General features: G+C 40.3%; 1 protein-coding gene across 3 annotated transcripts in view; it reads right to left on the bottom strand.

Moving 5' to 3' along the window:
• The window catches only part of WWC2 (WW and C2 domain containing 2), a 102,772-nt gene that overhangs the window by 13,476 nt on the left and 67,563 nt on the right, over positions 1–21,733 (bottom strand). For 2 of the 3 annotated variants that reach the window (XM_086464033.1, XM_086464034.1), the window contains 9 exons: positions 17,209–17,298; positions 14,746–15,359; positions 10,200–10,323; positions 7,651–7,728; positions 7,481–7,567; positions 4,209–4,401; positions 2,336–2,500; positions 1,496–1,590; positions 364–556 (listed from right to left, as the gene is read on the bottom strand). In XM_086464033.1, coding sequence (XP_086320159.1) covers positions 364–556; positions 1,496–1,590; positions 2,336–2,500; positions 4,209–4,401; positions 7,481–7,567; positions 7,651–7,728; positions 10,200–10,323; positions 14,746–15,359; positions 17,209–17,298 — 1,639 coding nt within the window. Of the gene's footprint in view, positions 1–363; positions 557–1,495; positions 1,591–2,335; positions 2,501–4,208; positions 4,402–7,480; positions 7,568–7,650; positions 7,729–10,199; positions 10,324–10,688; positions 10,694–14,728; positions 15,360–17,208; positions 17,299–21,733 lie in introns of all 3 variants that reach the window. The other variant, XM_086464035.1, reaches the window with a different exon arrangement.

A 21,733-nucleotide genomic window follows, 5' to 3' on the forward strand; every position in this document is an offset into this window, starting at 1 on the left:
GAGGAAAAAAAAGGAAACTATGAAACAGATGTGCAGAAATATCTTAAATATGCACAAGTTGTAGCTACTGAACTGCACCGGTATTTTGAATATTCTCCCTATGCAACAAAAAGTGGAGATACACATTTTTAGTTAATTGTCTTTGACTTAGAAGTTCTGCCTAGCATGTCTGTTAAACGTGCTCTTCATAGTTCAGAAGTGACCATGCCAATTTCATTAAAAGTATGTAACTGGCAAGTGCTACAGCAAAGGCCACGTCAAATTGTAAATGCTCAGATGCAGAAGACTTTTACATTAACTGCTCAGAAACAGATCTTCAGACATAATAAGATACTGTAGGAATGTGTATTTTAAGATACTCGCCAGTGTTAGTATTACAGCAGCTTGCTGGCTTTCGTGGGCCTCATCACTGTTCTCCCTGTCCTTGTCTTCACTTGTTTCTGCTGCATCAGTGAGTAACCCCATGTCATCAGTACAGCTGCCTTCTACTGCCAGCTTAATGCCATCTTCCTCTTCATCCACAATTTCATCAGAGGCTTCCGCGAGCATTTCTAACCTGTATGAACAGAAGTAGCCCCAGCTTATTCTCAAACTGAAAAAGCCCACCAGAGAAAGAGATCAGAAGGCCTAGGCCTTCACCCATGTATAGTGTACGCATTTTCCTGACAGGGAAAATCAGAGTATCACCCAAGTGCTTCCACTAAGTTCCCATGAAGGCAGGTTTCATTATAAGCGCAAGTAAAACCCAGCAAGCTCTATTACAGTTCACCTGCGAGATCATTATGACAACACTGCACTACATTCAATAGCTGACAACGTTGAAGGACTTAGGTTGCAACAAATTCATAAAACAAATGAGCATGTCTCCCCCTTCCCCACTGCAGCTAGAGAAATTGCACAGGAACAGAACTCAATGTAACAATTTAGCAAGAAATCTGTTTCTTGGGAAACCTCACAACTCCTTCAAAACCAAGACCATCGATAGAAGAACACACACACGGACTTTGTCAGACAGCAGCTCTCTTTTCAAATCCTTGATAGGAGACGTTCTAGTACACCTCCAGTGGCCTAGGCTCCCCAAGTGACTTCACAAGCACATGGAATGGAGGAGCATCAGCAGTAGGAGTTAACAGAGCAGCCAAGAATCCATAAACCTAAAAGAAGGTGAACTAACTGACCACACAAGAGAACGAGACTTTACCCCAGTTCCAGTGGTCGTGAGACACTGGAACACGCTGCCCAGAGAAGCTGTCCCCTCCCTGGCAGTGTTCCAGACGAGGCTGGATGGGGCTTTGAGCCACCTGGTCTGGTGGAAGGTGTCCCTGCCCATGGCAGGGGCGTTGGAACTAGATGGTCTTTAAGGTCCCTTCCAACCCAAACCATTCGATAAGTCTATGATCCCCTCTGGAAGTACAGCCCATTCATTTGTCTGAGAATAGGAGGAATGAGCAGAACCATTCAGGCATGAACGCTGAGGAAGTAAAAGTGGCTTTACCAGTCTTCCTCAGAGCCCCTTTGCTCCTGTTCCTCCTCCTCCTCATCTTCAGCCAGCTCAGCAGATGTCCTCTCCAGCAGAGCTGACACAGCATCCTGCTCACAAGGAAAGCAAAGATGAAACCACAACAGTGATACGTAACATAGGTAAAGAAGTGACAGCTCTTGCAAGAACCGCATTACCCTGCTGTTCCCCGAGGCCAGCAAAAACATGAGTCAGATCTCAAGCACAAGGGGTTTGAATTGTCAGTGTATAGCACATTAACGGATGGTTTTTATACAGAATAAATCTCAATCAAAAACAGATTGTTTGTAAAATGGTAACACAATCAAATATGCTCCTGTCATCCTTTAATGCCCTGTCTCTCCCTCTCATACTTGTAATACCCCTAGGTAAAAAAAGGTTGTTCTTAAAAGCTACATTTTTTAATGTAGTTCTTTTACGGAGGTATTAAAGCAGAAGAGCTTATTTAACCAGAAGAATTAGTATGTGTTTTGCATAAACAGCTACTTTTAATGGGTGCATATGAAAATAAATGGTAGACTTAAGGAAGCTCATGTTCAATAGCATTTTGAAATGAAACACAGCTGAAGTGTTTCAAATTGAAGTGCAATTTCGTATCCCACTAAGAAGCATCAGCCCTACCCACGCTTGCTAACAAGTCTGAAACCCCACACAGAACCTAGTCGCGCTCAAAGTGACAAAAGCACCCGCCAGACAACAGGGCCTTAGACCTTCAGGGGAGGAAATTCACATATTCAAATAACCACAGTGTAACGGCACAAGGAGAGTCTATGGCGCTTTTCTTGCTATTACGGTAATAGCCCACGCATTGCTCACCAAGTCCAGCGAGTCTGCCGACTGCTTGCTTAACAGAAACATGGGGTCTTCATTTTGTTCCCTGGGGTTTTTGCCAGGAATTCTCTTGCAAGGCAACAGGTTGTACCACAGAGTACAAGTCTCGTCGGAAAACGATAAATCTGCCAGACTGATCTGAGTCCCAGCCTGCACAAAATAAGAAAGGGGAAGAAAATAGTTTAAATTAGTTTTATTTCCTGCAGAACAGCTGAAAATAAATTGTACATTATCCATCTTATTTATTGTTATTTATCTAATTCTATAGTATTTATCACGTAAAATAGGCAGCACAAATTTGACATGAATCTTAATTCCCTTTTTAACTGTACAATTTTCTATTTCCCTCCACTTCTAATTAAAATAAACAAACAGAAGTACGTGGAAAGGTCCTTCATATTGTCCATTCTGCCATCTTTTACTTCCGTCTGTGGAATTTCTCCCCCGACGCACACACACGCAAACCCCTCCGTATCACTGTAACACACAGGTCTGCTTTTTACAGCACTCCATAATGAAAAACTCTGTCAATGAAACCTGCAGCAACAACTCATGGAGCAGCAAGTTTCAGTCAATTCTTCAGTTCTTCCACCACAAAAATCATCAATACAGCAAACAATAACAGGTGACCTTGTTCGCTGTAGCCAGTGAAGAAGCAAATGAAAAGACAGTAAAAGAGACTAAGAAACACTTTCATGTGGACAAGTGCTGACATCCACTGAGCTGGCTCTCTGGGAAAACCCACGAAGTACTCGTGTTTGGGCTGTGCCTTGGAGATTAAAATCCTCTGTTCTTTGGCAAAGCGAATCATCTTCACAGCTGCTGGGCTGCACACAGAGAGCTCTGGCAGAGACTCTGGTCTTGTTGCCCAGGGCTTTCTGCTGGGGGTGGTACTCCCAACTCTTTCTTTCGATCTTGTGATTAACCCTTATGTCTTTGTTTTGGTTTTTTGGGTTTTTTTTTGGTTGGGTTTCCTTCTTCACCTTTGTATCCTGCATTCTGCTGCATTTTTGTTCTGCTCTCCCCTTACCTGAGGGGAAACCTCTTACATGCTGAAAAACGCCAACACATTCCCCAGCAATTAAGTTAACTTCTACATTTTTGAAAGTGAGAGGCTGTTCCCAGTGGTTGAGGCTGATGAACCCCACCAGGTTACAGCTGCTCTTCAGTGTGTTGTAACTAAAAATCTCACCGTGCTACTGAGTCAGACTCACGGTGAAAAACTAAACTGAGTTGTACCAATCAGATCGTGCAAAAGTGGTTTGAAAGTAAACAAAGCACCACCAATTAGGAGATGACCACAATTAACATAAAAATTAAAAAAAGCCAGTTTCAAACAGGCTGGTCAATGCATGTCATGCCTTTTTGTTATTTCTACAGATCACAGAGACTAAAAAGGTGGATATCATATAATCTACAACAACGTGCAAAAAGGTAATTTAGTTTGTTCTTTGTGACAAGTTGTGATAATGAGGGTTTGCCTTTTTTTTTTGACATACTGTGGCTCTTTTTCAGCTCGTACATTAAAATCTAGTGTTAAAGTAATGTTGCAATGAAGTTTATGGGGTTTTTTTAATGTATAAAACTGCAAAGATGCAATATCAATCTGTAATTAAAGGGTTAAGGTGATGCAGTGTTATGAGTTATCAAAACACCTCCTAAAACTTCCATCCAGGATTAGATTCTGTATCGGGAATTTCAGAGAAAGGTAGCATTTGAGGTACTATAGCAACAACCAAGTTATGCTTCTGACTTTGTCTCCAAGTATTGTGGAATTTTAGCAGCCTGGACCACCAAAATACGAGGGGACACTGTAAACAAATGCATGCCAAAAAAAGCCCGAAATAAAACTGCATACCAAGCATTCTTCCCGAAGACTTCTACTGACAGCACAAACATCTACTCTCAGTGTCTTCTGCAGCAGCGTTACTTGGGAAATGGCTACTCTGAATATCTCGTTGAATAAAACGGTTTCCATGGCAGGATGAACTTTTGTGCGGAACAGACAGCTGCTATCAGTTGAGGACGGAAGTACTGCTACTCTAATATACCTGCCGGAAACAAAACAAAATCTTTACCTGTATTTAAAACTAGTACTTGCTGGTGACACGTGATAGGAGTTGACCCCATCAACTAAAGAACTGCACAGCAAGAAAATAAAACAACAACAAATCAGAGTTGGAATGGAAAAGAGTTGAAAAAGAGGAGTGAGAAACTCCTCCTGCCCCTTGCAGAAACATTTCCCGAAAAGGAATTTCTATGCCTGGTAAGGCAGCAGCACGAGAGGTGGCCATTTCTGTCTCTATCCAAATTTATCCTCTGGTTTAGTACTGTGAACACTGAACATCATGTCACAGATGGGCGGAAACACGATCTTAATGTTAATTAAAAGAATAAGAAAAATTTGGGTGGATGTAAAAATTAAACTGTCAGAACGATGTGAGCAGCACTGAAAAGCAGTGATGTTTTTTAATGTTTTAAAGAAACAAACAAAACAAAACGTCCAAAGAAACCAGAAAACTAAGGAAAACAAGGAAGAAAACAGTGAAAGCCATATCTGCTTAAGATCAATTAATCATGTATTAAGTGAGACTTGGAAGAATGCATCTTGCATGCCCTGAGTTTAAGCACAGGGAGTAACTTAAAACTGCCATACGGCTGTGTTCTTTTTATGTAACAAATATGAATGGATGTTATGGGGCTAAAGGCGATACTAGCTAACTTGCAGGTGCCACTTTAGTAGTAGCTTGACAGAGCAAAGACATTCCTAATGCAATTGTACCCGTTATTTACCTATGGCACAGCATCCCGTACAGGTGAATGAGCACAGCAATTGTTTTACATCTTTTCTGTGCTTATATATTAGTCTTTTTCTGGTATTTGCTTTAAATATAATTGAAATTCACTGTAGAACAAAATGCAATGAAGCCAGCTAAAGCAAGAAGAAAAAGTGGGCCAAGGAAAATTATTCTTGAAAAAACTTGTTCTCCCCAATATTACTGTTGCTCTATTTTTGGTTAGTGACTTTGTACATACAGCCATTATCATTAAAAACTTAGTTTCACCAAAAGACATTAGGTCTGTGAGAAATTTGATCTTGTTACTTGAATTTGGGCGTAGCCTTTATTCCCCAATTCTGCCAAGTTTCTTGGGATAAAGAGTAGGACCCAAGTTGTTTGGTTCACACGTACAGCCTGGATAGTAGGTATCCACCATTTTGACAAACAAACCCCGAGGCTGAGTGGCCATGCAGTGTAATTCCAGTAATGCTGCTGCTGCTGTATTCGCATAAATGTAGGTAAGAAATTTGCATGGTCTACTGAAAACAGCCATTTTAACAGATTAAGCAATTGGGAAGCATTTAGAAAAGAGGTAGGCATAGAAGATAAAGTATAGTAAAAGTACGTTTAAAAGGTGGTTCACTGGAGCTTTCTTCTAATAATTGTTGCTAATTCACTGGCATCAGGCCAGAATGAGGGGTAAACAGAGAAGTAAAAGCTAAATTGCTCCCTGGCTTTGTTTTACAAGACTGCTTACTTCCATTTTAATAAAAAAAAATTAAAAAGTCAACCAATGCCTCAGATTTTGCTGTGACAAACTACGACTTCTCAACTGATGGAAAAATGATCCTGACACAAACAGTAAGTATTCAGCTAGGCTCTACCTATTCTAAAAGTGAACAGCTTTTACAAACAGTGTGGAAACCAGTATCAGTAAGACTTTGTGTCAAGTCTATTCCTCTGTGGGTAAACATTCAATAAAGTACTACTAACCCATCCAATTCGATATTCCAGAAAATAGAGTTATAGCACCATTTTCCAGACTCAATTTTAATCATTGTACATACCTGTACAGCATATACATATATGCACACACAATGGCAAGTGACAGAAAAAATGCTATTCGCAAGGTCCTTCCTTTACCCTGTCCTTTCTTCCTCCTTGCTTTGTGTAGCTTTAGTTCTGTTACATCTTTTGAGCAGCAGCAGGTCTGGACTTCTGCACTGAAGATGTTTGACTACTAACTTCATAGTTTAATTCCTATGCAGATGCCAGCTATGACCTAACTTTACCTTACTGAACATTTTGTTGACATACTTTTCATATTCTAAATTATGCACTTTTCCTCTCAGCCGTGTCAATTTATTCTTCTATAGTTTTTCTATATTCTTGTGCTAAATGCTAGTGGACTTGGAAGGTCAGCAGGGGAAAGATGGAAGTCAGAAAAGGAAGGATGGTAGTAAACAACCATTTGTTATTAAAAATAAATAAAAACATTTCCAAATTCAGTGGCTTCCTATTGATCTGACAATCAAATTCACGGTGATGGGAGACAGGGGGAAGGGGCCAGCAAGAAACCCAAATTTTCCGAGCATTGATTATGTTCTACACTAATCTTACTAAGCTTCTCAACAGTTTAAGACAGCTTTACAGGCTGTAAAAAAGCTCACTGAAGTGCAAGTGTCCCCAAGGAGCCAGGGCAAGTTGTACCTACTTGTGCAGATGAGAGTTTTGGATTAGAATCTCAGTGGCAACGTTTTCTTATTCAGACATTTTTGTTCATTTCCTACATACATTTCCACTGTAATTACTTTTAGACCTTTCCTGTTGGTCCAATTTAACACAAGAAGCAGACTTCCAAGCTCCAGTTGTTAGGCATGCTGTATCTCAATGTGGCTCTGCTTGTCCACTTGCAATTTATCAAATTACCCCTTACCACTAAAAGCTCGCTTAAGAGACACATAATATTTTAACACCATTTTACATCAAAATGCCACACAAATGTAAAAAGACAACATTCTGAGCTGAAATAATGACAAAGTATCAAAAGAATGTTTCTAGGAACTACAGAATAGTGGTTCTGCACTCGCAAAGCTACAGAATGTTTAGAAGCACTAAACGAAGCATCATTTTTAAAAAATCCTTTTTGTTCCACTTTAGTGGAATGTGCAAATTTCCTGATAACTTCTTTTTCTTGCAGCACTGGAATATGTAAAAGCTACTACAGTTTGAAAAGTTCTATACATATCTTAGTATCATTAAGCAGTAAATCGATCCATTCCTTTGGAGAATTTGTACCATTTATTATTATACACTCATATTTCAAACTACTGCTCAGTGATTGACTTACACTTTAGAGCCAAGGGGGACAGAAAACGCTGGAAGATTTCTGAGCCGTACTATGATTACCACAAAACTTGAATTGCTGTGGTCGTATCTGTTAAAGAAAGGACAACATGAGGGAAGCTTGCTATTTGCATTTATGCACGAACAGAAACACTCCCTTTGCCGGTCACTTACCTGAGTCCTATTTGTACCTGGGCAGCCTCTAGAGTTGCATCATCTTCACTATATACAATGTCCTCAGTTTCATTTGGTCTAGGGCAAACAGGCAAATACTCCAATTTAGGAAAATTATAGTTAGCTTTCAGCAATAATTAAGGTACATGTACACAGAATGTATATACACTCTCCTAAGCAGGCTGATTTAAAGACAGCATGCAGTCCAAATGAGAATTTCAGAGCCTACACAACAGCAACGCCTGTTTTAGGGACCATCGCTGCCTGAACAGTTTGACAGCTCCAGTAATGAGTCAGAAAGGCCTTAGGCTGATTACTGAAGCCGGCCAGACTCACGGGCAAGAAAAAAAAACTCATGACATCTTCCTGTACATATTTACTAGTCCTTTATCACCCTAAACACGAAATTGGAAATTAAAATTTGTAATAAACATCAGACCACATGTAAACTGGATACCAAGTACTGCTTTGGAGAACATTTGAGAGGCAGGAGCTCTGTAAAATAAAGAGGTTTCCGTGCAAACAAGAAGTGTCTTTCCTCTGAGCCTGTTTTCAGAAGCATTCAAAGAACCAAACGGACTCAAGTCTTGCGGCTGAAGAGCAACTCTAGCGTTGAATGGAATTACAGAGAATCCATTTGGCAAAATAATTTCCAGTCATTTTCTGGGAGGTTTGAGTGAGGACGTGGTATTAATGTGTTTCATTGATTTTTAAAACTAGACTGTTGGGATCAATAGACAAGATCAAGATAGAAAATATCAAGAAAGGAAATGTGGAAAATAACACAGACATCCCGCAAGACAAGACAACAAACATTTAGAGGTCTCCTTTTTACTATTCACTTCCTGGCTGATGGCTAATTTGATAGAGTTTGTTTATTTCCTCCCCTGCCTCAAATTACCAATTCGAAGAACTGGTCTACACAGTAGAAATCACCGTACTGTAACTTCAGGAGCACATTGACAAATTGTAAGTCATTCCGTACACAGTGCTCGTGAAGACACTTCTACTAAACATAAGTGACTCGCACAGAGGCACACATTACCTCTTCACTACTTCCTGCTCAGTAATAAGAGTACCCACACCTAGAACTATCACACAATAACTAGAGTCTGTACATCTTAGCTTGCACAAATGGCAACAGTTTCCTTTTGTACGTGAGCTTAGGAGATGCAACTGTTTTCTTTCCTCTTTTCCTGAGTAATGACAGGAATTGGTTCTATTTTCCATCTGTCCCACCACTCACAGCCATTGGAAAGGACAGCTAAAGACTTGCTCCACGGAACATCCACAGCTTGTGGTCCAATGTCTGTTCATTTCTATCCACTGGACTCATAACTGGAGCAGACAGTAAGTTTTGATCACAGTGGTTCAGAATTGACAGAAAATGGAAAGACAAGAATGGTTATTGAACCAAAATACACAGTCACAGCCCCTCAGGCTGAGATTTTCATAGATGGGAGTTCATTTCAGCCTAAGAAGTTGCATTAGGTCTAACTGAACACATGGAGCAAACTAACACTAGGATTCAGAGTTCAGGGTGAAATATGGGTCCATGACCTAAGGTGAGGCTGAACTGGCATCGTAACACTTCAGGAGCAATCCCTTTCCTATTTGAGCTTTTTTATTTGGTCTCATCTATTTTTATTACCTTTTAATTTGCAAAAGACGTGATAAGTAATTTTATCAGAGGCCAATAAAACCCATTCATGATAACCTAACGCACCTTTACCTGTCCTAACAGAAAAGCATTTAGCCTGGCAACAGAAGATATGCATCTAGGTCTTTGTAGCCATTCTGCTAAAACAGCTCTCTGAATATTCGAAAGGACAAAAAATTCTTAATGTCAACAACTTGCCAAAACGGACGTAAAAAAAATAAAGATTTTGGTTTCTCTCATGGTTTGCAATAGTCTTCTGTCATGCAGTCTACAGTTCATTGTTCCCACTGCCAGAAAACAGGCAGTGCTACAGAAATTACTATGGAGAATCCTGTAGAAGTTACATCTTGTCGAAAAGCACCAAGAGCAAATACAGTTCTTATATCCTGTTCACCACAGAGAAGCATGAACATTACACTCTAACCTGGATTATTTTTATACCAACATTATAACTGAGGATTTTCTTATCTTTCCTATAGCCTCTTTTTTAAAAAGGAAGACTCAAGCAAATGCTTGAATATTGAAGCTACGCAATCTTAAGACAGTATCTAACCAAAACAAGAAGTAACAAGAGTCACTGAGTAGAGTCAATACAGCCACATGGCAGAAACTGTATCATTTAAATCCAGCTTTTCTCCTAGGAACACTTCTAGCAAGAAAAAAAAAAAAAAAGATTAGAGGGTAGCATATAAATGCAAACTTACTAGCTTAAAAATACCCAAACAATCAAACTTCATTGTCTGGCAAATGTGCCTTCCTTTCACTATGAACCTACAAAATATTTATAAAAAAGGCAAGATCGATAAACTACTTATGCTGGTATTATATAACTGTTTATAGATGTATTTAAATTTTTGCTGGAAAGATTCACATTATTTCTGAAACCTACTGTTTCACAGAAGCTTCATATACACCACTATCTCCAGCTACAGACTCATCGGACACGGCAGCAGATACACGTGCTGTTTTCTCCTCAAGCAGGTGACTAGCTGTTCTTCTCAGTAAGTCAACACCTACAAAAAGAAAGAATTAAAATTAGTCCAAGAGATTAATAGTCAGAAAGAGCGAAGCACATAGCTTAGAAAGTTGCCAAGTTGAAAGCAGTGACCCTTAACTGAGTATCACAGAGTAGTTTTGTTCCACATCATTAAACATTCTGAGACTGTACTGCTGTTATCACATATTCTGGCTAGGGATATAACCAAACCGATGAACTTGAAAATGTACAACTATTATTCCTTCCCAGAGGTACAAGCTCCTATCATCACCTTTATCTGTTAAGCTAGTTATTACTTTTCATTATCTTCACTATTAGCCCTCATTATCCTGATCTTTAAACCTGTATTTGCCGTGCTCACATTCTGCACCATAGTAACACTTCGGCTACATGCAAAACGCTTGTCTACTGCTTATTAAATATTCAGAAGTCAGACAGACACCCCCTCCCCAGTGATATAACTGCTAGAACAGAAAAATCCTCTCTGGTTTACTATCACCCAAAACTTTTTATGCTATGGTCTCCTTACTATCAACTACTACATAGCTTTAATCCTCGACTCGCATGCATATGCTGGTGTCACGCCATGCAGAAGCAGCGTTCGCAGAAAGCCATGTTCTGCAGCACAGTAAGTTGAGGGCCTGCGCAGCTCTTTTATCTGCCAAGGGGGTGAGGATATTGGTATCCATTATCATCCCCACCTGAATCATGACTTTACATCTTGTTAAGACGTTTAAAATTTAAGGCTTCAGATTAGATGACTGATTACTGCATTTGTGCTTTTACTCATGGCAGAAGGAATGCTTTCTCCTTGATGATGAAGTGCTCTTTCCCTTCTCCTCCACCACATGAGGGGTGAAGGTGATGGCATGATTTATTGATTACCCTTAGGAATTACCACAGCAGCCTGAATTGACTTTGACAATGACAGAAACTGACTGTGGAAGAACTACACGATATTCCAACTTGGTTTCTGACAGCAGGGACATGTGCAGAGGAGTAAATATCTGTATGGTTCACCTGTACAGAAAAGTCAGAGGCAGACAAAGAAGCAGGTTGAGTACTGCATCTAAAGAGCCAATGCAGATTATTACATGAAAACAGTAGCTATACTGTCTTCAGGTATGTTTGTCCACCTCCAAGTTAAGATTCAGCAGTATTCAGACCTGTAGTCTTGTAAAACTTAAGTGTGTGGGCTGAAATTTTCCGTGCTGGTTTTATGCCTCTGGCTGAGTTTGTTGAAAACCTTCTCATTCAGCATCGCAGCTGTTCCAAGAACGAAATTGGAGTAGAAACACGGAACGAACCCCAGGTCTGTATCTCACTGCTCATGTACTGAAGCCTGACCATGAGGCCCATTTTACTGTGGAAACTAGAGGTATTGAAGCATAATTAATTAATACCTGGCTTTTCAAAATTTGAGCGCTTGTTTTGGCAGTCTTAATACCAATTTAAAGACAATTTGTATCATACATATGATCCTGCATGAGGAAGTATCAGTATGAAGAATCACAGGATGAATTTATATTTTAAAGCTATAACTACTTATAGACTTAAAAGTTACCCTGACACTATCCAGGGACAACAGGTCCTCCAAAAAGCTCAGAAATGTTGGACAACCACATAATGCCTTTGAGAATAATAATTAAAGAAATAATTAAAAAAATAATAAAATTCTGATTCCTCATAACCCTGTGTGTTCCCAAATTCCACACCATCTTAAATTCAGTCCTCAGACTAGGTGAGTTGCAGCCAGATTGCAAAGACAGACAGACTGGAAGTTGTTCATTTGGAAAGGATATGCTGCTGAAATATGGGCAGGAAACTTAATTATTTGTCCCACCTTTTTTAATATGGCTTTAAAGCGAAAGAATTACTATGTTCCACCACAACGAAAAGACAAAGGACAAAATGACCCCATCCCCGCAAATCCCCTTCCGTGTTTTTCCACTCTGCATTTCACAGCCTCAGACCTTTAGTACATTCGCCAATTTCTTTTTTTCTTTCTGCACAGCTGAACAGAGGGGGACTCCCAGCTTGTATGACCTATTATACCATACATTTGTCTTCCGCTGCCACATTGCTCTGGTCAATATTGAAATTACTACAGTACTGCAGTAAGCTAATCTAATTAACCAACAGATAAGAGAGAGAGACACACGTAAAATAACAGCAGATTTCTCATTAAAAATTATGTCTGCATCAGTATGTCCAGGTACTTTTATCAAAATGTGGCAAACTCTAGGCACAAAGGTTCAAGCTGAGCAACAAATCTGGACAACGCGCTCTCTAGAGTTCGGCTGTATTTATTCTAAGACACCCAAACTCCTTAGTTAGCCGCTTCACTATCAACTCAGGCCCAGGAACATGGAGCAGGGAATGCTAGGTACTGATCAGGTTCCAAACAGGGCTGCCAGTGCTCAGCACTAGTGGAAATCTGGCTCCCTTGGTCTTTCCTTGGGAAAACAGAGCCACTGTGAAACAAACACACGAATGGTCTGCAACACTGTTAAAGACAAAGACGCTAGACAAAGTCATCGTGTAGAGAAAGCACAACATACTGTCAACCCTTACAAAAGGCAGCAAAGTCAATGCTCTGAGGATAAGCCACCAATTCCTGATAGCTGGGTTTTCTGAAGTTCTGACTCTCCCAAAGGCTTTGACAATATAACATGACTAAGCATATTGCATAGCTTTTACTGCAGACTAGAAGTAGAACTCATTACACCCAGTTCAGCCACCTTGAAGTTAAAAGTTAACTAGTTACTAAGGATACCTCGATAACTCAAACTGGCACCAGTGCAGTTTAATATCTTCATCAATGACACAGGCAGTGGGATCAACTGTACCCTCAGCTAGTTTGCAGCTGACACCAAGCGGCCTGAGGGACGGGAGGCCATCCAGAGGGACCTGGACAAGTTTGAGAAGTGGGCCCAGGCGAACCTCATGAGGTTCAACAAGGCCAAGTGCAACCCCCAGTATCTATACAGGCTGGGGGATGAAGGGACTGAGAACAGCCCTGAGAAGAAGGACTTGGGGGTGCTGGTGTACGAAACGCTGAATATGACCCAGCAATATGCGCTCACAGCCCAGAAAGCCAGCTGTATCCTGGGCTGCACCAAAAGAAGTGTGGCCAGCAGGTCGAGGGAGGTGATTCTCCCCCTCTACTCCACTCTGGTGAGACCCCACCTGCAGTGCTGTGTCCAGCTCTGGAGCCCTCAGCACAGGAAAGACATGGACCTGTCGGAGCAAGTCCAGAGCGGGGACACAAAGATGATCAGGGGGCTGGAGCACCTCCCCTGTGAGGACAGGCTGAGAGAGCTGGGGTTGTTCAGCCTGGAGAAGAGAAGGCTCCCGGGAGACCTTATTGTGGCCTTCCAATACTTCAAGGGGGCCCTATAAGAAAGAAGGGGCAATCCTTTTAGCAGGGCCTGTTGCAATAGGACAAGGAGTAACGGTCTTAAACTAAAAGAGGGTAGATTCAGACTAGATATAAGGAAGAAGTTTTTTACAATGAGGGTGGTGAAACACTGGAACAGGCTGCCCAGAGAGGTGGTAGATGCCCCATCCCTGGAAACAGTCAAGGTGAGGTTGGACAGGGCTCTGAGCAACCTGATCTAATTGAAGATGTCCCTGCTCACTGCAGCAGGGTTGGACTAGATGACCTTTAAAGGTCTCTTCCAGCCTCAACTATTCTATGACACCCAGTGTCATTCATCCCATCTTCCGTAAAGAGAAGTATGATTTAGGACAAGATGACTTGCCCTATTGGAAATTACTCACAGACTGCAGGGGAAGCCTAGACTAGCTTAGGAGCTCTATTCTAATTCAAATGGATAAAAAAGCTAAAAGCTGTAAAATCCATGTTAAAAATTTCACTGTAACTTACATGGCATGTGGTCACTTGTCTTTCTCAACTTACGTTAAAACAAACAAACAAACAAAAAACTGCAGATAATAACTACATACACACACGCATAACGACTCTAACTCTTAAGTCCAGAAAACTCTTTTACTGAGGATGTCAGTTTTTAACTTATTCTTTAGTGAGAAACAAAGCATCTGATTTCAAGTTACCAGAAGAGGGTATTTTTGCTCTTTCCCCACACATCCTGACAATACCTAGGAATACCATGCATCCTCTGCGTCTTCAAGGTCCAGCTTCAGGCTTTTCTGTTACTTTCTTCACAACAGAGTCTGCAATACCTAAACTTCCCTTCTGACACAGCTATTGAAAAGTGTAGATGGAACCAGTGTGATACCAGATCTCTGCAGCTTAAACTAGAAGTTAGTCAGAATTACTGACTGCCCACCATGAGAAATGTATGCTGATCAAGATACTCTTCAGGTACATGAGGTACCTCCCCATTCAAGAGCCAGCTGTTAGTTCAAAATTTTCATGTTACATATACATTTGACACTAGATTTTTTTTATTACCTGAACTTCCTTCATGTAGAGATGGCAGAGGCTGTCTAATGCCTTCATTAAGATCTTTATCATCTGTAGGAATCTGAGATTCTGCTCTGGCTTCAGAGTTCAATAACGTTTGGTTCTCACAGAGATTAATGCCTGCAAAATCACCCAAAAGGTCACAGTCTTCAAAGTCCGTAGTGAGGTGATGCAGAGGGGAATTTTGAGCTGACACTGAAAATGCAGCTTCTAAAACCAAAGGGGAGCCCGGGGGGGACAAGGAGGACAGTGAGGATCTGGAAGACAGCGATGTCACAGATTTGGGAGGCTCAGTCAATTTGGGATGGTCTGCAGCTGAAGGAGAGTCACTGTAACCCAGTCTCCCATGGGAACTGACCACTTCATTTTCATGAATAGTAGTGATGGGCCCTAAAGGAATGTAACCACTTTTTTCTTGCAATATGAAGTCAAGTTTATACTGATAGTCCAAATCTGTTATTTGATCGCCTTGGTTATAGTAGAGATCCGTGGAGCTGAGCGAGTTTAGTGACCCTCTGCTTGACGTGTTCAGAGATCCCCGGCTGGATGCCAGAGATCCCAAACTGCTCCCTGAAGACACAGATAATGTACTAGCTGAGAGGCTGCAAAAAAGAAAGCACAAACACATACATTGATGTTACTGAATTAAACCGGCACAAAACGGTACAAGGAGAGATAAGATTGACTGGAGCCACAATATAGCAATTTACAACTGAATGCTGCTTGGGGCATTATGTTTTTTAAGCGCCCATACTTGGCTTAGATCAGTGCGGCCAACTTGCACGCTAGCAGGGCAATTTATCCAGCTTACGGCCTGTTGCCAAAGCCCGTTTTCTTCTGGAGAAGGCTGCAGATTTGACAAACTGGTCTGGCAGTAACAGCAGCCTTCCCAGCTGCTATACTCCCTCAAAGACAAAAGCTCCACTCTGACATGGGCACTCATGGGGTCAATGTGACAGGAAAGGGATCCCCAGGAAGATCATGGCAGCAGAGGAGTGCTGCCACCTCTAGAGCAATTTATGCAGCCTGCCCTCTGCCCAAGCACCTGGGAAAGAGGGCAGCTACGAGACAACTTTTAACAGAACTGCTTGACATCTATAAGACAACACACAGTCTACACGAACAGTAAATCCAATTACGTAAGCATGACAAAGGCCAAACCATGCAATCTTCTCCTTAATAATAGGAGATAATGAGCCCTGCCAGGGCAGAGAAACTGAGTATCACTGCCTTTGCTCAGGAGGACTCTGCTGGGAAAAAACACCAGGAAAAATAATTCAAGGCAGCCCCTTCTAAACACTTAAAAGATGTTTACTGAGCAATAACAGAGCTATCAACTTTAAAAATTTTTGCTACTGGGCTAGAAAATTGCTTTTAGCAGGACAGAACCTCCTAAAAGTCCAAACAAACATGAGCACAAAATACTTTAAAAAATGATTTAAAAGGCTCTTTCCCTAACTAATCACCAATCAAGATGCAATTTATGGGATCTGGCTGAGATGTCTGAAATAGCTAAGCCAGCCTAGATCCCAGGAATAGGATGGTATGCCTTATTGCGAAACGACCTTTATAGAAGGCTTAAAAACATTAATACTCTTAAAGCCCCATTTTGATTTCTAAGATAGTAAGTAAACATTAATGCAGTGTCTGACTGGTGCATCCCACTGGGATATGCAAGAAAATTCAGAATTTTCTAAGTAAGTGTAATGGACACATGGTTTGGTAGCCCAGGATAAGAGTCCTCTGGTGAGACTGAGACAAACTTCCCTAGGACCAGTGACATGTATCATTAAATATTAGAATTCCCATCAGAGCAATGAGTTTGAGCTCACAGCTGCTGTAACAGATTCCTTTTTTGTCATCACTATGAATTTCATAAACTCAGGAGTCAGATTTTGAATCAATGACTGTCAGGGAAAAAAACCATCCTGCTGAAGGATACACTTCCATCTACAGAAAGTGTTAGTCAGTGTTGAAGAATAAAACCAGAATCAACTATTCACATAAGTATTTACATGCATACATGTGCTCATTAAGCCTCTCCAGTTATTACATACCATAAAGGCTACAGTTCTTAATAAGTAATTTTCGACAGACCTCTGAGAAACCATTTGGTCTCCTCAATGGCAGGATTTTAAAGATAAGACCAATTAGAGAATTCCTGATTTATTTATTTACACTGAAGCAAAATAATGTCTGCCTGCTTCATTATGGAAGTTGTGCAAAAAATCCATTTAATCCAGTCTTGAGTGCTTACTGAAAATATAAATGTACACCAGGCTTGCATGGTGGTAAAACGCTTGAAGCTATTACACTTGCATTTTTTTACTTAGATTAAACAAATTTTGTTCAGCTTCCAGCTAGGAGAAAAACCTACGAATGAAGTTGAGACATCCAGGTCCACTCGATTGTTGCTGAAAACAGGTTTTACATCACGTAGTACAGTCTCACCTCCTAAGCTGTGAATGCAAGTAAGTAGTTAACTTCGTAGTTTCTTCAAGTTTCTGTACCAACTCTTTTCTTCTCTCCTCCAATTTCAATCTGAAAAAAGAGGTACATATAAGTATAGGAAAGCATTACAAAATAAACTGGAGGCAAAAATATTTCACAGACAAGACAGAAAAAAGATGAAGATCCTTCATATTTTCACCTGGTCGCCAACTACTAAAATCCAAGAGCCTGTGTTAGCTCTCCGTCCTACTGTAAAACCCTAACCACTACAGCAGAGTGACTTTACCTGCAGAGTACTAAGCACTGTTACAAGCCTGCCGAGCCTACAAGCAAGCAGAGTGCTGGTACTCTTCCACTGTACCAAGGAGAAGGTGCACCCAATAAAAGAGTAACAGATGAGCACTGGGAAAATAGCCATAACTTCAGGACAAGAAGATCTGCACTAATACAGTTTCAAAAAGCCATAATGTAGATTGGCTGGTCACTTAATACAGTTCCAGAAAAAAACCCAAAAGAACAGTAATACCAGTGTTAGTTCTCATTATGCAAGAACTTGGTGAAGGCACTGCAGGAAGTTTAAAATTAAAGCACTCACTCTGATTTCAGAGTATTTGTATAGAGATAAAGCAGAGTAAACCAAAGCAGCATTCAAGTGCAAGGTCATGAGATGACAGACCATATTTAGGAGTCCTTGGTAAAGACTTCTACATCCTCAGCAGCTTTGTCACCACCTCGGAGCCACACAGCATTGTAACGCTCATTATCCAGGTTCACCTTTACAAAAAAGCAGAATTTATTGCCTCCTGCACTGTTATCTACCATACCTCTGTGACCACAAATGGTGGAACTCTCCTATTCCTTTTGGCTGGCTGCTAGCAGAAGGGATTCACTACCTTTTACAGTGATATTTTTCCTTTTATAATTGCCTTTTATCACTCAATTTACAACACCAAATAAACTGCTTTCCCTCAGCAGATTCAGCTAAAACCCTCCTGTAGTTGTGGATTAGTACAGTCTCCTCTAGCCCTGGCTCAGTCAACTGATACATGTCACAAGTTCTGAAGCAACTAATCTGAGAGACAAGACATTACCTACCCTCCTTTAAAAAAAAAAAAAAAAAAAAAGGAAAAAGAAAAAGGTGGATGTTAGTTCTCAGAAACGTTCCTTTGGCCTTTCTGGCATCTCAAGGATGCATAAATTAAAATTCGAATGCAGAGAACACTTCAAAGAACAAAGCCCGAAAATCAACCATTGCTTTCTTATGCAAACTGAATGAAATACCCAAGAGTTCCCAGAATTCACCCTCTTTGAGTGTCAGATACCAGTAAAAAGACATTAAGTCCTCAATTCAGCAAAGCATGAAAAGCACTTGCTTACACCCACGCTTATTCAGCGAGCAAATCAGGGTTATGCAAAGGTGAATAAGTTATCCCGAGGTCAGCCAGAGTGTGAACTTCCACTCCACTGCATACGCTGCCTGTGCTCTTGCACCGCAATAATGTGTTCATCTGCCAATACCTGTTAAGACTGTTAAAAGCATACACAGTACTTCATTCTTTGCTCAGGAACACATACACATGGGTTTCCAAACCAAGAATTATGCTCATCCATGGTATCAGACACTCTTTCCTGCCATTTGACTATTTATCAATGCCTTCTGTCTTCTTTGAAAGCCTAATCTATCCTGCTTTTCCAAGCAAGAATGCTCTTCACTAGGTCTTTTGTGGCTTTTCAATAGTGAACTATCATTTTATCTTCAAGGAAGAGGCACAAAACTTGCTGTACCCATTCAACTGCAAATGGCAAGAAAGAAAACTAAAAGCTTAGGAACCTCTGACTGGAGTCCTCAAAACAGGCACTTACAGTTGTTCCACTGAATTTGTAACTATTGAACTAAAAGGTTTGTTTTGGTTTTTCCTCCAAAGCGCAACCAAAAGTTTGTTTTCCTTTATTGTCTTAAGGAGGTTGATAAAATGTAATTTATCACCTATAAATTAGCTCTTGAAAAAAAATCCTTTCCTGGATGTAATTTGATCTACCAGTAATCAAAGAAGTAGTATTCATACCTGTAGGCAAATTTCAGAAAGATGTTAGTCACAAGTCACAAACACAAGCTAGATGATGAAATCACCCCTGGAAGCTCAAAGACACACAGGAAATAATTTTACTCTCTCACAATAAACTGAGATTCAAGGAAATTTGTTTCATTCTACATCAGGCCAAATTAAAAATACAAACAAAATCCCAGAACTTTCAGGAACCTTCCTTCTTTATAGCATAAGCAGGAACTTTAACATCCTCAAAACCATCAAAGAACCACTGTGTTATCTATTCTGGCATGGGCCTCTCTCAATCTCTCCTGTTTGCACCCCTCCTACCTAAATTAACCTATTACTCATTCCAGGAGCTCAAGTGTTAGGGAGACATCTTTCTCCACTTTTGATCTTAAGTGGCAACATTGCTGAGGGGGACATAGAATCTTAAAAAAAAATACATTAAAGTGTTAAAGTGCACACACCTCCCCTTTCAATGCAAACTTACGTGGACATGTTTGTTTATGACAGACACAAGAGCAGTGGCCAGTTTTTGCAGCAACAGCACAATCAAGTAGTTAAATCACGGACGTGTTTACTTAGAAGATTATGCCATGGACTAAAGCAGTAAAGGCATCTCCCTGACATGAACGCAGAGGCAAGAATGTAGCAAATAGTTCTCAACAGTTCCACAATCCAGTTATTTCTGTATCGTTGCTGGGGGGCTTCTTAACGCAGCCGGAGTATGCCCTGTCTCTGCTTTTTTTGAAGCTGATCTGTAATGATTTATACCTGCCTTCTGTAAATTGATTCTGAGTATATCTAGTGGCAATTTCAGCATCCTACGCCAAAATAACCCAGGGCTATGTTATAATGTTTTTGTTTTAAGTCAGAGTCAGTCTTCTGTTTCTTCCCCCTTTACAAAAAAACAACAACAAAAAACCCCAAAACAAAAAATCCCGTCACATCGAGCTCTGACACAATCCATAGCTTCTTACACTCTTGCTTCACTATCAGTACCTGTGAAACCACTGGAAACCTAAGGCATTCCTGAAATTTCATGAAAGAAAATAGAAATGCAACAACAGTGCAGCACTTTGAAGAAGGGGTGGCTCCTCCACTGATAATGGAAAGGAAAGTCTTCCTCCCCTCCAAGAAACAAAACGCTGATGGTTGATCTGATACAATCAAACGTATCCTTTTCTCAAATTAACATTTCAGGAAAAGTTTCACCATCTTAATCCTTCTACAAAACGAAGATTTTCTTCATGTTTATAGCAGATACACCAGAAAGAATCCTCAAAATAGCCTGGTGTGAAAGAATTTATGTGCTTTGAAGTAATCAAGGGAGACAGTTTTAATACCATAAACAGTTGCAGGTAGAAATTCACTGGAGATTTACTGGAACAGCAAAAAAAGCAAACCAGAAATCACCATAAATGCTACCTCAGCCAGCAGTGTATGACAAAATCTCAAACAGCAACCTCTGAAAAAAAATCCCACATTTTCAGGAATAAAAATCAAAAGGAGAAAAATTTGAAGAAAATGGGGGGGGGGGGGGGGGGGCGGGAATTAAGCTCTAACAACTAGTTGTGTAACTACACATGGGAAAAACATCTGCCATTTCATTTCATTGTGACAACAGGAAACAATTTTACTTGCCCTTGGTACTCCAAGTTTGGCATCTGACATGTATGGGAAAACGGTCAGGTGCAGAATTTTCTTTGGCACTAAACAAGCAAATCCAAAGCACAAGACTAAGAAACCAGCTACCTATTCACAGCATGAGTCAAGATTTAGCTATTACTTACAACAGCACATTATCAAAATCTTAGATTCAAATTGTTTATTTGTGAAGGTAATTTTATTATTGACCCCTTATTCTCCGTGTATTAATGGAAGCCAGAAATCAACGGCTCCACGGTACTTCAGATACTACTAACACAGCAAACTTCTGTAAAAATATAGTTCCGGACTACCCTTCTAAAACATGTTTGGATTATCAATATAATGCAGTTTAAACTACTATAAAGTGTACAGATATGTTTAAAAATCATGTCTAATACACACTTTGTAAACAAAAAATTTCCTCACTACTCAGCTACAATTTAGGACCCAGCTTCTAATGCCACTAACAGGATTTTCATCATTCAGTGAAACTGGAGCAACAGCAGGTGTTTCCTAGCCGAGGGAGGAAGGAAAGGCTTACAATGCTGATTGTGTTACTTCACTAAGACATACTACATTATGATACACATAATGACATTTTGTGTTTATTGCATTTCACTATGGGCTAGAGGTGCCCATAAATTTATTTCCATTTACAGCTGATGAAAAGTCCATTTGTGACAGTCACCTTTGATTTTCTCAAACTCTGAATCTGGCTAAAACAATTTATTGTGGGAACTGCTTCGGTACTGCTTAGGAAAGTTTTGCAACAATTATAGTTCTCCTCTGAACTTTTTTTTCCCCCTTTTGGTTGCATTTTTCTA

The sequence above is a fragment of the Leptosomus discolor genome, chromosome 4 (assembly GCF_034619465.1).
Source record: "Leptosomus discolor isolate bLepDis1 chromosome 4, bLepDis1.hap2, whole genome shotgun sequence".
Lineage (NCBI taxonomy): Eukaryota > Metazoa > Chordata > Aves > Leptosomiformes > Leptosomidae > Leptosomus > Leptosomus discolor.